This window comes from Centropristis striata, chromosome 6 (assembly GCF_030273125.1).
Source record: "Centropristis striata isolate RG_2023a ecotype Rhode Island chromosome 6, C.striata_1.0, whole genome shotgun sequence".
Lineage (NCBI taxonomy): Eukaryota > Metazoa > Chordata > Actinopteri > Perciformes > Serranidae > Centropristis > Centropristis striata.
The window spans coordinates 20,372,253-20,388,540 of NC_081522.1; the positions used below are offsets into that span (position 1 = coordinate 20,372,253).

Below are 16,288 nucleotides of genomic sequence, written 5' to 3' on the forward strand. Positions count from 1 at the left end.
TTCGAACCAAAATGAAGGATGAAGGATGAAGAATGAAGGAAATGCATATTGAATATTAAGTTAACTGGTTCTTATTTCTATCTTATTACTTAGACGGGGCAGTGCATGTATATGTATAGGGCTTTATATACTGTATGTGTGTAAATGTTTATATGTTTATGTACATCTGTATAATGGTGCCTATGTGAGTATGTGTATGAATATGTATATGCATCTAGCCTACACTGTTGTAGTTTATGTTGTTTATTTTTTTCGGTTAGAAAAGAAGAATTAATTAAAAAAAAAAAAATTTAAAGTACAAATCCTAACTTTTTTTCCCCCAGCTTCTGTCTGCAGCCAAGTTCTTCCAGCTGGAGGCGCTGCAGAGGCATTGTGAGATCATCTGCACCAAGAACATCAACACTGAAACATGTGTGGAGATCTACAACCACACTAAGGTGCAACAACAGAATAGAGTGAATACACCCTCATTTATATTGTTACTGGACAGAAACAAGCTTTACTACCAAGTATTTTAAGGGGAGATATTACAGGTGAATAGGGTCATTTTTTTAGATATCGCTTTGAAACTTCCCCAGTTTGTTATTTACAGAAAGACAATATATTTTTCATATTTTTTGCATTACAAGTTTTGGTAACGCTTTATAATAAGGTCCTTAATAACCATTTATTAACAAGTAATAAGGCATAGTTCTCGCTTTAGATCCGGTAGTTGCAAAAAGCATAGTTAACTTATAGTTAACTTATAATAGATGAGCAATAAAGTATATTTTAATATCAATAAGCAAACAAAATAATATTAATAAAGGCATGGCAAAGACATAATGGGTGGGTCATGGGTGTTTGTAATGCCATTATTAACACTTATATAAGCTTATAAACACACAATAATGTTAATAAGCATCTTGTAAGGACTTACAATGGCCTTATTACTTGTTAATTAATGGTTATTACAAGGACCTTAATATAAAGCGTTACCCAAGTTTTATGAAATTGTATGTTTGGATATGCAAATTAGGTATAGGCTCATTAACAATGTGCTTATTTGGATATATGACATAAATCTGAACATTGTATAAACAAAATTTTAAGTTATTATTTTATTTCAAGTCATTATTTTATTTTGTTGATATATTTGAGATATTAAGATTTTTACAGAAGGAAATTTGGATATCTCCTCCAGAAAATACTGTCAAAAGCCATGTAAAAAAAATGTTTTGTATATCTGGGCATGAATGATATATAGACAAACCCGTCTGTAAAAGTCTTCAGAATATAGTCAGGAATAAAACATGTAAATAAAACACATTATGGCTCATGAGAAAAAGCTCATTTTTAGAAAACGGCCTTTATGGATTTCATACATTCTTGATGGAGATGACGTTTTGAAGACAAAATATTGTATCTAAAACATAGCAACAACGATATAGAAGATGTAAAGCACATAATATTGTGCATAGGGGCATCAAGTTTTCTAACAATGCCTGTGTTGACATGGTCTAGACTGCTTTCGGGTACTACATGTTGCTATAGAATGCCAACTTTTAGTGAATTTAGGAGAAATCTATAGGCACAAATGGATCAAATATAGTAAAAGAAATACACCTAAATGTTTGTTTTGGATGTTTTATTTCCTCTATTCTGAAAAAAAGACATGTTACAGGAAAAAAAAACACAAAACCAATGAACCAACTCCAATGAAAAAACAATGTTTTGTGTTAAAAGTCCATTTAATAGATCTATTGTGGCACATTAAGTTCATGTAATTCTGGATATAATTCAGGATATAATAAGTTCTAATTATATCCTGCGTTATACACTTATATGCTTATACTGCTGCATCTCCCTGAACAAAAAGCCAATGGGATTTTTCCATTGGCTTTTATATCACTGCAGAAAAACTAAATTTTATGATGCTTACAAGTTTTGTTCAGCAGAATAGTCTTTAAAAATTAATACCACTGTTGTGATTTTGGATCATAAATGCAAACAGCAGAAAGGCTAAGGTTAGGCCATTAACAAACTACATCACGGTTTAATGACTTCAATGTCACCACCACTAAGTTGACAGTGACATTTAATGTCCCTGACAACCTCTATAGTCTAATTTAGCCACTAATTAGCAACCAGCTTTGTTAAGACACATACAAAATCTAAATTCCCAAGTGGGGTATTGACTTCCTTTATGTTGTAGAACAAAAACATGAATATCTCTTAAGTTTGTGTTAACCACAGACCTAATTTTCAAACCAAAAACCCATTCACAAAACCCTTGACATCGATACAAGGACACCAGAAGTCCACAAATGTGAACTAGTTTCCAGCTTTTAGGACTCAGTCCTGCAAAACTGTAGATCTGCACTGCTTACTATGTTCATGCTGTCCATACTTTATATCTAGTAAATTCATACCAGTTTATTCCACATTCTATTCATTCCATATTTCATACTATGTATAAACTGTACTGCTTTGTGCACTTTTGATACAAAACCGCATTTCGTTGTTGTAATACCTGTACTGTGCAATGACAATATAGTTTAGATAAGATAAGATATGACTTTATTTATCCCGCAGTGGGGAAATTTAGTTGTCCAAGCAGCTCAAGATACAGACATAGATATAGACGACAGAATAAAGAATTTAAAAATAAGACACATACATACATTCTATACACATTCTATACATACATTTCTGCTATTTGGCATTTATTATCAATATGTATTTTTTGTGTTTGTTTGTTTTCTGAAAGTACTTTGCATTTTTACAGATATTTTAACAGATATTAATCTAATCTTATCTAAAACCAAAAATTTGATCTGTAATTTCTTGAAAATATGTTATTTTTAAATTAAATTTGCAAATTTCAGTTATAAACTACCATGTTTTCCTCCATTTCAACAGTTTCTTGATGCCCCAGACTTGGCGTCCTATATAGAAGGCTACTTCCTGAAGAACATGTTAATCCTGATCGAGCTAGAGCCATTCAAACAGCTGCTGTACGACGTGCCTCCAGATAGCCCCGGCTGTGACATCCTGCAGGACCTGGAGAAAACCCTGGCCGTCCGCATCCAGTCCATCCACCTGTCCTCTTCCAAGGGATCCATCGTCTGATCTCCTGACCTTTGTGAACACAGGAACGGAGAATATTTCCACAGAAGTATCAGACATGACACTGTATTGAGATGAAAGACAGAAATAAGGACTGTCCAGTTACTATCTTTGTCGCCGTGAAGCTCATCAGTTGCTAATATGCTTCTTGTTATCTTAGCACAGGGGGTCTGTCTGTCTGCCTTGTTGATACCTGTCAACTATGAATTACAGTAACATACAATGACTGTCATAAGATAGCTGTGTTATGCCACATTTTGCCAATAACATCACATCACTGTAATGTCCCTCATTCAGCAGGACTTTCTCAGCTAAGTAGTGCAGTCTGCGTCTTACATGTTGGACTGAATGGACCAGGTCGGACTCCAGAAACTCAAAGACTGCAACAGTCATCCGAATACATGATGATACAATGTGTTAAGGCAATGTGATAAGCCATCAGTGTATCCCTTCCTGGCTGTCTGAGGAAGAACTGCTGCATCATGCTGTGATTATTTGCTTAAAAATGTGGACCTGTACAGAGTAATTAATTTGTATATTTGTCACTTTGCAACATCCGTGCTGATTACTCTTTAAAGCCAAACAAGACAAACAAACCAACAAGCACCAATAATGTGACTGATGCAAACGAGGGACTCTTTTCACGTGACTTTGGTGGGAAAATGGACTTTTCCTTCCTCCACTATACTGTGCAAATATTGTTCATAAAAACAGAGATATTGATAATGTAAGTTAATGTATATATATATATATATATATGTATATCCACAGATGTTTTCTCATGTGTCTTACTGTTGGATATCGCTGTAAAAACAAGAAGCTCATCTTTTAAATATCTATGTTTAAGTGTTGCATGTCAGAGGGATGACTGTGTTTTTCTGTTTTTCGAGGATCACATTAAGGAGCTGCTTTCACACTTATAAGACTGAAATTGATGGAGGATATTTTTGTCATCAGCATGGGTCACTAAATGTGTAACAGTCAAACGGTGTCGTCATTTTGTGAGCGAGAGGCCCCAGGCCTGTTTAGTCCTGAACAGGGAACATTTCTGTCAGCTGCTTTCCAGGGATGTGAAACCACATGACTTGTATATGTGTGACTTGATATATCTTTCCTCTATAAAGATTAATATAAAGAATACTATGAATCCGCTCATAGATTCTTCTGATACAGTCTCTGGCTATAAAAACACATGCAAGGGGACATCTATTATTCCATTTGATGTCAAATTTTGAAGCCTGTCCTGTTATTATTTTGTTCTCCAGTGAGAAGGTTAGATCTCAGCTGGAAGGTGGTTTAATGTGGCACCCAACTGCCCACGAGTCGATAAATAGCCTGGAACCAATGGTTAAAAAAAGGGAGGAGAAAAAGAAAACCTTTGAACATGTTCCTTATTCCTGTAACACATATAGACTCACTATATAGTGCCCCAAACCCGACAACTTTATATAACAAAACAGGTGCGTTCACACGCTCCCTGATGGCCCCATTTCCTAAATTGGGGAGTCCTTCTTGATGCAATATGTACATTTAATGGTTTGTTAAGGCACAAAGAACTTAAGGAACACCACAGAAAAACCCATGCTGTTATTTGATATCAAAAACTTTTGTCATTTTGGAGATTTCTGCAAGAATTGCATTTTCTGACAAACGGATGGTGAGCTCTTATGTACTGGAAATTGCTGAGAACCGTCAATGCTCTTGGTCTCTAGTTTATGGTGGTTAAGTTCCATAAGGCTGTGATTAGAGGTCACAGCAGCTCATTTTGTACAGATACAAAAAAAAAAAGAAAATTAAAAAATAGCTATTATGGGGACAAACATCATCACACATGAAGACAATCAAGTTCATTTAATCCAGAAGAGTCTCAGCTCTTTAGCCACACAATTTATGCAATCTCAAGGCTGTTAAGGGGTCCAGGTATGCATAAATATTTAAATACTGAACACCTTCACACATGATCTACATGGGTGAAGAAGAAAAAAACACTATTTGCTATTTGTCCTTATGCAGTACATGTCTATGGGACTCAAACTTAGCCCATGGCACTTACTCATGTGTTGTCTTCTGACTTGATCTTTACTTGTGTTGTATTGTAGAATTGTAGTGCATCAGAAAAACTGCATGGTTTTTACCCTCAAACTGCATGGGATTACCATAAAGTGAGCATGTCTGACTTGACATAAAACCAATTCAGATACCTTGAGGTCAAAGGTCAAGGGACCCCATTTTTCAATATTGGCGTGTCAGTTTTTCCCCTGACAAAAAGATTAGCATAATTTTAGAGCATTATTTAGCATCCTTTGGGTTCCAGCCATCAGAATGCTAATGGCTTTAAAAAAACAAAAAACAACAACAACATTGTGCTACATCCGTTTGCTCTGCACTCACAGGATGAAACTCCTGTTTTTCAGTCTCCGGCAGAGCCCGAGTGCTTTGAATTTCATCTGTATTGAAGCAGTTGCGCCAGAAGGTTCAAAGAGCTGGAGGTGCAGAGGGGATGTCATAGTCAGAGTGAGAGACAGAAAGACAGGTGTAAAGCAAATGAGAGGGAAGAAAAGACACCTATAAGTAGACGTAGAAAGAGAGAATCAAAGCTGTGCAGAGAGAACAGATGTGGCCTTGTTCTCTGCACTCTTTAGCAAAAGAGGGTAAAACACAGCAGTGAAAGCCATGTTTGTCACTATGTACTGCTGTTGTCACTTCTCCTGCAGACATGCACTATGTATTGATTTAGAATAAGTGAGATTCATCGTGCTGTTAGATGATATTCATTTTACAATAATTAGTAATTTGTGCCCCAGGCTTTGTGCCAGCCTGCTACAATGAAACCAAAGTGCCAAACATGATATTGATATTCATCTTTATTTGCAGCAGGGTTTGTTTGGCTCCACAATTTTTTTTAAATGTTTATGAAATGGTGAACTCTCGCAATCAAATTAGTAAACAATCCTGGCCAGACAGGCTCTTTGAAATTATTTTTTTATATATTTTCTCAGATATTGAATTTTGTCTCATCTTATCAGTGTTCCTCAGATCTCCATTAATCTCCAGAGAACTATAATATATAAAATATATATTTCTCTCTTTTAGTTTGTTTGCTGTGTGTGTGCACGTGTGTGTGTGTGTGTGTGTGTGTGTTTGTGTGTGTGTATGTGTTGGGTGGAGACATTAGAATGGTGAGGGACGGGGTGACAGCAGTTGTTAAGGAGTCGTCATGGCTACCGCCGCCCAGGAACAATGTTGAGCTGAGAATGCTCCGCTGTGTCAAAGACTGAATGGAATCCCGACGTGCACATACATGTACATGCTCATACACTGACACAATTAACGCACACAATGTGTCGTCATCCAATAGGATTTACCTCTTAATGAGTCGTTAGGAGATTCTTACTTAAAGCAGAAATGATCCATCATCAGATTGGCTGTATCAAACAGGAGACTGTGTGATTAAGCCATGGAAATGTCTCTGTTGCCTCTTTTCTAAAGCCCTGCTGGGCATCTTAATTTACTGAGCTGTGAACTGCAAGCAGAGCAACACTAAGGGAAGTTGTTGGGGAACTCCACAGGGAGACACATTCAACTAAACAGGCAAAAACCAACTGTTTGACACTGTACATGATGGTTTTATGTGAATTTCTCTCTGGAGCTGCTTCAGTTTTCATGCTATGAACTGGAATTTGTGAACACATGTCTGTGTGTGTTGCCATGCAAACATCTCTGAGTGTCTATTGTTCAGTTTTGTGAGTGGGTTGACGTGCATGTGTGTGTGCATGTGCAAATGGGAGTGTAAAAAGGGGTGTTTGCCCTACTAACTCTGCCCCCAGCGCGAGCCCCTTCATCCTCCCCTTGTTGTCATGCACAGGCGCTCTCCCTTTGGCACAAAGTAGGCTGGCAGCACAAGAGCCATGTGTTTTAGCTCCACGCTTTGAAGGACTCAAAAAAAACTTTTCAGAACTGTTTCTGAGAAACATTGTGTAAAAGGGAGAGAGAGAGAGAGAGAGAGAGAGAGAGAGAGAGAGAGAGAGAGAGAGAGAGAGAGAGGACGGAAAAGAGGAGGAGAGTGTAAGAGGGAGAGAGATGGGGAGCAGAAGGAGCTGCAGACAAAAACAAGCTGTCTTCCTTGTGGTGATTTGATCACAGTTGTTGAAGGATACTTTTGTTGGACAATATTTCTGCAAGAGACTCAACAACAGGTGAGTTTAGAGGGAGCAATATGTGAAAAACGGGGGAAGATAAGTGGCGTCCTCTTCGCTCAGGCACACAAAAAGGAGGGGGTTGTTTGGGGGATACTGCCATTAGCAGCCTAATGGCTCATTTTCTTCTGGTTTAATGCACTTTTCATTGATTTTTCCCTAACTTCCCAGTTTGGAGTGCTCTGATTTCATCTTCATTTTGAAAACAAACTCATTGCCTCCTGCTGATGGGAACAGCTGTGAAGAAGCATAGACATAGGCCCTGAACTCATGCAGCTTTCATTATTTTTTTCCCCCTTTCTCAGAGGCCGTAATCCCCACTCGGCGTTTCCCATCCCATAGTTGAAGCTAACCACCAACTGTTTCAGTGATGCAGTGTGAGGAGCTCTCGGCCAGAGAGGAGTTCACCTACAGCCACATGCCCACTCTGGAGAGGGGCGGTGGGTCGCTGGGACGACGGGTTGACAGGGGAACGGAGAGAAGGCCAGACAGGGGGGAGCGGTATAGGCCCGAGCGGGACAGCTACACAGTGGACGTGAGGGCCAGTGACCTGCAGCTGGCCCAGCCGGAGCCTCTAAAGCACCCCTGCTTCAGCTACAGGGCCTGGCTCTACAGTGTCCTCATAGGGGTGAGAGGAAAGATGGTCAGGGAGAAGTACAAAGGAGGCACATTACAGGGTGCAACTATTTAATCCATAACACACAAATTTTAAAGGTTGGGCTGATCTCTCTTCTGAAGAGAAAGTATCCCAATCGAGAAATTTTGAGTGGGATGGTGACACGAAGTCTTGTTTTGTGCTTCCACATTTAGGTGAGATGAAAAATACAATGATATGTCTCCAGAATGTGTAAACTCTAATAGATTGAAAAGCGTGTAAGCATTTACTCTGATGAAACACAGAAATGTAACCCAAGCTATAAGAGTAGAGAGATATGGGTAGATGCAGTGTTGGAAAAAGTATTCAGATCCCTTTAAGTATTAATACAACACTGTGAAATGACTCCACCACAAGTAAAAGTCCTGCATTCAAAACTTACTTAAGTAAAAGTACAAAAGTATCAGCATCAAAATGTACTTAAAGTATCAAAAGTAATAGTACTCGTTTTGCAGAATGATCCACTCAGATTGTTTTATAGTCCATATATAATATTAGATTATTTGTATTGATGCATATATGTAAGAAGTTTTAATTTTGTAAAGATAGGGGTCATATAATATATTGTTTTTTGGTTTAATTAAACAAAAATTCTTCTTGTCACTTAAATTGATCATGTTTTTAATGTTAAATCTCGACCTGAAAAGTAACTAAAGCTGGCAGTTAAATATAGTGGAGTAAGAAGTACAATATATGCCTCAAAATGTCGTGGAGTATGAAGCTACATAAAATGAAAATGGTTAAGTAAAGTACATTTACCTCAAAATTGTACTTAAGTACAGTACTTGAGTAAATGTACAACTGGGTAGATGTGATGTATGGAGGATGGAAGATGCCAGAAACAAAATTAATAAATAAACTAGAAGGGCACTCAGAGCAGCGTACCTCTACCAAGGCATGGCCTATCTTGCAATGTTAATGCAAATGTTCCAGTCGGGAACTCATTTTTCCAAATATTCCTACACCGCATGAATGCCCTATCTCGCTTTGTTGACAGTGAAAAAAATAATTAGTGTACTGGCACATGCATTTATTTATTGAGTTATTTATTTATTTATTTATTTATTGAGTTAGTTTTGATTATGGCAGCTTCCATCCTCAATAGTTATGGGGTTGTTCCAGGTTGGTATTGGAGCACTGAGCACATCAGATTTATGTATTCTTAACCTCCTGTGACCCTGCATCCTCATATGTGGACATTTCATTTTAGGTTTTCTGGACCTTATACTTCATTCTGCTTAACTATAACTATGCACTCTAGAATAAGACCAATACATCAATCAGTGTAAAAATCAGATGGCAGCATCTTGGTAAAGTCAATTAACAGTTTTTACCCAGACAAAAGTGGACCAGGTACAAAAGCTGATCAGATTTTATGGCTAAAACTTGTGTATTTGTGCTTTATAATGTTTGTAGTTTGATGTTTTGTGCAAGTTGGACTATTTTTAGCATTAGCAACAAGTTCCGACTCTGCTAATCAGGAAGTATTCATTTGAAAACGAATAGACTTATCATTCTTCAAATGAGAGGGTGTAAATGTAAGGAAATAAAACATTTTATTCACTGGTGAATTAATTGCATTGTACAGTAAAATGAACCCTTTTTTTTTTTCAAAAACGAATTCCTGTTCAAAGACAATGCTTAGTTTTTATATTTATCAGGTCCTACAAATCCAAAATATCTAGGAGAAACTAACAATACATACCAAACAAAAGCTTGGGTCTCAGGAGGTTAAATATGTGCATGTGCATGTGCATGTGTGTGTGTGTGTGTGTGTGTGTGTGTGTGTGTGCGTGTGTGTGTGTGTGTGTGTGTGTGTGTGTGTGTGAGAATGTCAGTATTCTTGTGAAGCCTTACCTGTTGATCACATTTATGAATGTCTGTGTATGCATGCATGGCTGTGTATGCATGTATGTGTCCTCAGGGCAGTCTGCTCATCACATCTGGTTTCTCTCTGTACCTGGGAAATGTGTTTCCTGTTGCTATGGACTACCTGCGCTGTGCTGCAGGCTCTGTAAGCGACCACCATACAATAGTAATCACATACGTGTACAGCTATTCATATTGAGTTTTGCATGTAGTTTAGACCAGGGGTGTCAAACTCTGGCCCGCGGGCCAAATTTGGCCCGCAGTGTAATTTTATTTGGCCCGCGAGCCAATATCAAATTATTATATTATTATTGTACTATAAAAGCTGACCCGCCGTTATTATACGGCGCATTTGTCGCTAATACTAGATTTATTATTGTTTTTTTTTTTATTAACCTGTTGAAAATTTTTATTTTGATATTTAAATCAGAAGGATGCAATGACATTGATGTGTTTTTTATTTTGTTATATATTGTATGTTTATAAGCGTTGCTGGTTCCATATTTAATGTTAAAGCAAAACATGTTTGGTATATATTAAAAAGGTTTATTTGTTCAATGTTGGCCCGCGATTTTATTCAAGTTTTAAATTTTGGCCCATTGTGTATTTGAGTTTGACACCCCTGGTTTAGACTGTCTTGTCAAAATGCCAGTTATTGATACATAATTTTCTGAGGGCATGTGCTAAATAGATAAATTCAGCAGCTCATTTGTTGCTGTTCGCAGGGCATCCCTGCAGCCATTGCCAGTTTTGCCATTGCCAAGAACAGACATGTTGCAGTGAGTAAACAATGAAAACACCAAAGGCAAATTAAATAATTATGTTTAAAAGGATTTTTAATTCAGTTACCTCAAGGCAACTGAGGCCTGATACTAATGAAGTCCTCGTGATTTTTTGTTTCTCTGCAAGGTATCAGATTTCCAAGTGGTCTACGTGTCAACATTTGCTGTGACGACTACCTGCCTGGTTTGGTTTGGATGTAAACTGGTCCTGAACCCTTCTGCTGTCAATGTAAATGCATCATAGATATAAATGGAAACTACCATCCATTTGGTTTCACATAGGCATGTCAAGTTATTCTTCAAAATATAGATTTTTTTTCGGTAACGCTTTATATTAAGGTCCTTGTAATAACCATTAATTAACAAGTAAAAAGGCCCTTGTAAGTCCTTACAAGATGCTTATTAACATTATTGTGTGTTTATAAGCTTATATAAGTGTTAATAATGGCATTACAAACACCCATGACCCACCCATTATGTCTTTGCCATGCCTTTATTAATCTTATTTTGTTTGCTTATTGATATTAAAATATACTTTATTGCTCATCTATTATAAGTTAACTATAACTTAAATATGCTTTTTGCAACTACCGGATCTAAAGCGAGAACAATGCCTTTTTACTTGTTAATAATTGGTTATTAAGGACCTTATTATAAAGCGTTACTTTTTTTCTATTTCCTTTTTCCTTTTCGGTCTCCCTACTGCTCTTTCTGTTCCCAGATCAACTTTAACCTCATTCTGATGATTTTGCTGGAAGTGTTGATGGCTAGTACTGTCATCCTGTCAGCTCGCTCTGCAGAAGACTGCTGCTGCCACAGGAAGGTGTGTGTACCAGTGTGAGTGTGTGTGTGTAAGAGTGATTGATTGCTTATATTCCCCCTCTTGAAGTGTCTCCCTTTTTACTCTCCCTATAGCTTTCACTCTTCCATCCTAACTTCTCTCAACCTTCATCCAACTTTTAGCCGGTGACTTATGACAGATCTGTGATTCAATCGCCTGCAGTGTTCCCCACTCGACTCCTTAAAGCCTATTCTGTGAGTAGTTTTAAGTTTTGCTGCATATGATATTTCTGTCTGCTTTATTCTTATTAATCACTAAAGAATGTTACTTCATAGGTGATTGAAGTAATCGTGGGAATTTCTGCTGTATTCGGAGGAATAATTGCACTCAACATGGATGCTTTGCTACCTGGTCCCTACTTGTCTGTCACATTTTTCTGGATCCTTGTTGCTGTAGGTTTTTCTCAATACAACTTACTTTTCATTATGACAGAGATTGCAGCTAAAATGGTAACTAAGATGCCACCAATCACTGTCCTTATAACTTTGTACCTCATCTTTACTCCCGTCAGTGTTTCCCAAGTGCTATTGCCAGTCATGTCGTCTCAGAATACCCCAACAAATGTCTGGTGAGTACAAAATAACTACTTGTTGGAGCCCCAGTCATGAATGTTTAGCGCACTGAAAAAAGCCTGTCTTTTAAAGATATATTGATGCATGCTGGATCTCAGTTTCTGTTGGTAACCATGCATTTTGATCTGAAACTCTGTACTGTGGTGTACCTCAGGGTTGTGACCTGGGTCCTCCCCTGTTTGCCTTGCAACTGTTTCCCCTTTATTTTTAAGGTATCTCCAACAATGATATTCAACCCTACATGTTATTTAACCTAAAAAAGGAGCAAAATTGGATAAGTTCTCTTTCGTCTTCTGGTCAATCATCCCGAGACTCTTGACCAACATGGTAACTGTTTTATTACCAGGCGAAACAACATGTGGCTGGTATTGTTTTTACCTTGAGAGTCTGTGTGTGTCATTATGGCAGTTACGTCCTGTAGACAAATACAGGAGTTGGAAAGACTAAAAGTTCAGTTGCCAGAAAAAAAATGTTGGCAATGTTTGTTACTGCACACCATCGGTATGTTTAGATGAAACTATTTCAGCAGCCTTTGGTATCTATAACGTTCACCCAGAAAGCGGTATTGGAGTCCAGTTTGTGACACGAGTGAAACCAAAAGTCAGTGTTATTAATATAACTTGTAAATAAACTTCCTTACATGACACTCTATGTCACCTGGGTAATTGCATCCAGATGTTTGATTTGTTTTCCAAATTATTATTGAAGTCTGTGTGTATGTCTTTTTTATTATTATTTTGAAGCAGTTTGTGTTATGCTGCTCTCAAAAAGTGCTAAAAGAATAAATAACTTTACTCCCTACTGAATATAAAGGAATGAATCATGATGGATTTCTGCTGAGCAATAATTAAATTTCTCAGTTATACAAACTGGGTTAATGTCTTTTTTCTTCTGAGTTTACAAACATTTTTCTCTGTTCCTTCTGTTTCTCTTCTGTGTCTCTCAGGTGGAGGTGCTGATTGCCATCAGCAGCGTGACGTCTCCCCTGCTCTTTTCAGCCTCCGGCTTCCTCTCTTGCAGTGTGATCAGCTTTATTGAAATTTTCCTGCATGAAGTGCCTACAGCCAAGGTGAGTTGCGTGAGTGAAGTAAAAAATCCCCACAGGTATATAAAGCATGCAAGCTTTTTGCTGGAGAAATACAGGAAAATATTTGATAGAAACTTTGAGATTGAGTCATTGAGAAATCTTGTATAGAATAATCTAATTTAATCTTTCTGTGTCTCTGCGTGGTTCAGCAATCCTACGACATCCTGCTGCTGATTCTGATGGTGCTGCTGCTGGTGCAGGCAATTCTAACTTCAGCCACTGTGGTGCACTGTGCCTCCTACAAGAGTCAGCTCCGCATGGGGGCTCCAGAGTGCGATGACGGCATGCATACCTCGACACATTACTTTGAGGTAAGGCTGGTAAAAGCAGGAGTTAGGGACACAAATTGACAAATCTAACCAAGTCTGCCTTCTTCTCTCCCTTTTTGTCTTTCTTTCCCCAAGAGACATTTCTAAATGTGGAGAATTTACATGTAATTATCTTCCAGTTGTTCTTACCAGCTATAGCTCATGTAAATGGCATTAAGGTACAATGACATAAAAAGCTATGAGCTAGAAACATAAAAAAAAAAAACATTGTGCTGCTCATCCTTCACGCATCATTTATCTCAATGTTGTTGTTACCTTTCCCCTTTTACATTACGTCTCTCTCTCCTTTCTCCCTCTTCTTATTTTGCTCTCTCAGCAGCAAGCAGCCAATGGAACGCTGCAGGATTTCGACAAAGACAGAGCCTGGAAGGCAGTTGTGGTCCAAATGGCCCAATGAACAGTCCTACAGTGCACAGAGAAGTTTGATGAGAAGTGGAAAAAGGAAGAATAAAACAAACTATGTAAGCAGAAGAGTACAATCCTGAGACAGAACACACTGGAAGGAAGAAAAGGCAGAAAAGATAGAGATGGTGAGATATCGAGGGAAAGGGGGGAGGAGATAAAGAATGGAAGGGAAAGAAACCAGAGAGGGGAAAAAGGTTTGAAAGAATGTAAGGCAGAGAATATGGATTCTACGGATATAGATTTGCGTAGATAATGATTTTATTTCTATGTTCTGTTATGTTTTTTTTTAAATAATTACTGTATGTTTACTGTAGTGAGCAGGGAATTGAATTATTATCTGTAGGGTAATAAGTATCTCCACTTTGCTACCATACAATGAACAATCATAGGAGTCAATGTTTAGAAGCAGAAAAATGGTCCAGAGTACCCAGGCCTAAACACAAAGTTCTATTCATTCATTTCATTATCCGTAACCGCTTATCCTAATTAGGGTCTCAGGGGCTGGAGCCAATCCCAGCTGACACTGGGCGAGAGGAGGGGTACACCCTGGACAGGTCCACACAGTTCTATGATGTCTCAAAATATTTAGCTTTATAAAAAATGTATTCTGGATTTAATGGATGATGCCGTTTTGGCAGTATCATTGTTGAGGTACATACAAAATATCTAACTCAATGCACGGTTTGGTTTATTTTTCTTTTTTTGTATCACTACAAAAAGAATGATCTAAAATGAGAGATCTATGCACTTTTGATACTTTTCTTACACAGCTTGTAATGTCTTTTCTACCACCTGGCACAGGCTCAGTTTATTCTAATGTATCAATCTGTCACAACTTGGTGATGTTGTGAAACAGCCACATACAGCAGAGTTTTCATAGATGAAAAATATCCTCAAAGACTTTATTCTCTGATTTTCTTTCCAAGTTTTGCTCAGTAGTTGATCTCTTTGTGTCTTCTTGTACAGTGATGTGATTGTAGTCATAACAACTTATTACAAGAGAATAGATCCACCCGGATATTGCAGATTAACTGATGTATATATTTTTTAACTGAATTTCTGTTTCATTTAGAATGTTGTGTATAATGTTTCATGGTTGCTCTTCTTTTTTTTTCATGTTAATTGTAGGAAACTATCTACAGATCAAATATTATTGGTAAGCTCACAGGCAACAAATACAAACTTTGACATTAATTACCTGGATAATTACCTGGATCTAGTTTGAATCTTGGTTTAAGATGTAAGGCTGTGTTGTTGTTTAGACTTTTGTGTATTTATATATCGATGTTTACTGAAAAAAAATCTTTCACACCCCTGCTTTTGTGTTTGGAAATGAGAATTGTGTTCTAAGTGTTGTTGCACTCTTATGTTAATTTCCCTCCTCTGTTTATTTACTCCCAACCAGACACTCCACATGATATATTCTCATTAACAAACACCCTTACATAAAGGGTTTATGCATCAAAAGGTCTCAATGAAACACTGAGCAAACACATTAACTGAAAATGTTATGCATATAGGCTTAAATGCATGTAGAAACACCGTTTATGCCAGTTTTGATCTGCCAAAAATTCAAATATATACTTGGTGGCCACTTTATTAGGTACTATCCAATACAATCCAACTGTTCTGGTTTAAGTCTTCTTTTATGAAGCCTATGACGCTCTGTTTTTGTTGACACTGTCACAGAGGTGATAGATTTTACCACAGAGGTCATATAGTTGTTGATGTGTTGAGCTGGACGGCTTTATATTTTTAGGTGTTTCTAATAATCCGCTTCTCTCATGTATGAAGAGGGAGGACAAAAAAATAGTAACTCTTCTTCCACCTTTTACTATGACCTCAGTAATAAACACACAGTATACATTTTTGACAAAATCAAGAAAAAAGGTAATAGTAAGAACTTCATACTGATATAATTTCTAACAGGGTTGATGTATTGAATTGCAATAAATTGTACAGGAGAGGGCACTGAGTATTAACACATCAGGCCTATAATAAAAGGACATGCTGGGGTTTTTGTTCTTCAAAATGAACATCCTCAAGATCTCTGCGACGATGCTGAGAGAGAGAGAGAGAGAGAGAGAGAGACTATATTTGGAAGCAGACGTAGTGAGGTGCGGCTTCCCTAACCGGCGGAAACCGGCTTGAGGAGAACTGACTTGTGGCTCGGTCCGGCTGACGAGAGCGCGCCACCGCCCCCCTCAGGCGCGTTCACATCGCCTTGCTGTCACAAGAAGCCCAACAGAGCCAAAAGCTGCTGGAGGCTACAAGCAAACTGACCCAGCTGCTGTAAACCTGACCCTGCACAACTGCGATGTAGTGCTAAATTAAAATTGTATCATTTGGCTATTTTAATAAAGCAATTAATGTATTGTGCTTCCTTCCCTAAAAGACCTCTCTAGAAACTTGTAGCCTAACTATCTTCACGTAGGCATAGTTTA

General features: G+C 37.8%; 2 protein-coding genes across 3 annotated transcripts in view; both read left to right on the forward strand.

Moving 5' to 3' along the window:
* The window catches only part of btbd11b (BTB (POZ) domain containing 11b), an 88,812-nt gene extending 84,564 nt beyond the window's left edge, over nt 1-4,248 (forward strand). Inside the window, exons 16-17 of the mRNA XM_059335487.1 lie at nt 324-437; nt 2,902-4,248. Of these exons, the coding sequence (XP_059191470.1) occupies nt 324-437; nt 2,902-3,111 (324 nt within the window). The 3' untranslated portion in view covers nt 3,112-4,248. The remainder of the gene's footprint in view (nt 1-323; nt 438-2,901) is intronic.
* A 2,929-nt stretch (nt 4,249-7,177) lies between these two features.
* mlc1 (modulator of VRAC current 1) lies at nt 7,178-15,161 on the forward strand. Of its 2 annotated transcripts, none has more exons than XM_059336054.1 (12): nt 7,178-7,304; nt 7,610-7,932; nt 9,884-9,973; nt 10,554-10,607; nt 10,738-10,839; nt 11,332-11,433; nt 11,574-11,645; nt 11,727-11,843; nt 11,963-12,019; nt 12,970-13,092; nt 13,260-13,421; nt 13,756-15,161. In XM_059336054.1, the coding sequence occupies exons 2-12, from the start codon at nt 7,675-7,677 to the stop codon at nt 13,834-13,836; spliced, it is 1,218 nt and encodes a 405-aa protein (XP_059192037.1). In that variant the 5' UTR covers nt 7,178-7,304; nt 7,610-7,674; the 3' UTR covers nt 13,837-15,161. The 2 variants fall into 2 exon arrangements, with proteins under 2 accessions (XP_059192037.1, XP_059192038.1); XM_059336055.1 differs by having other exon boundaries at nt 13,759-15,161.
* The last annotated feature ends 1,127 nt before the right edge of the window (nt 15,162-16,288 follow it).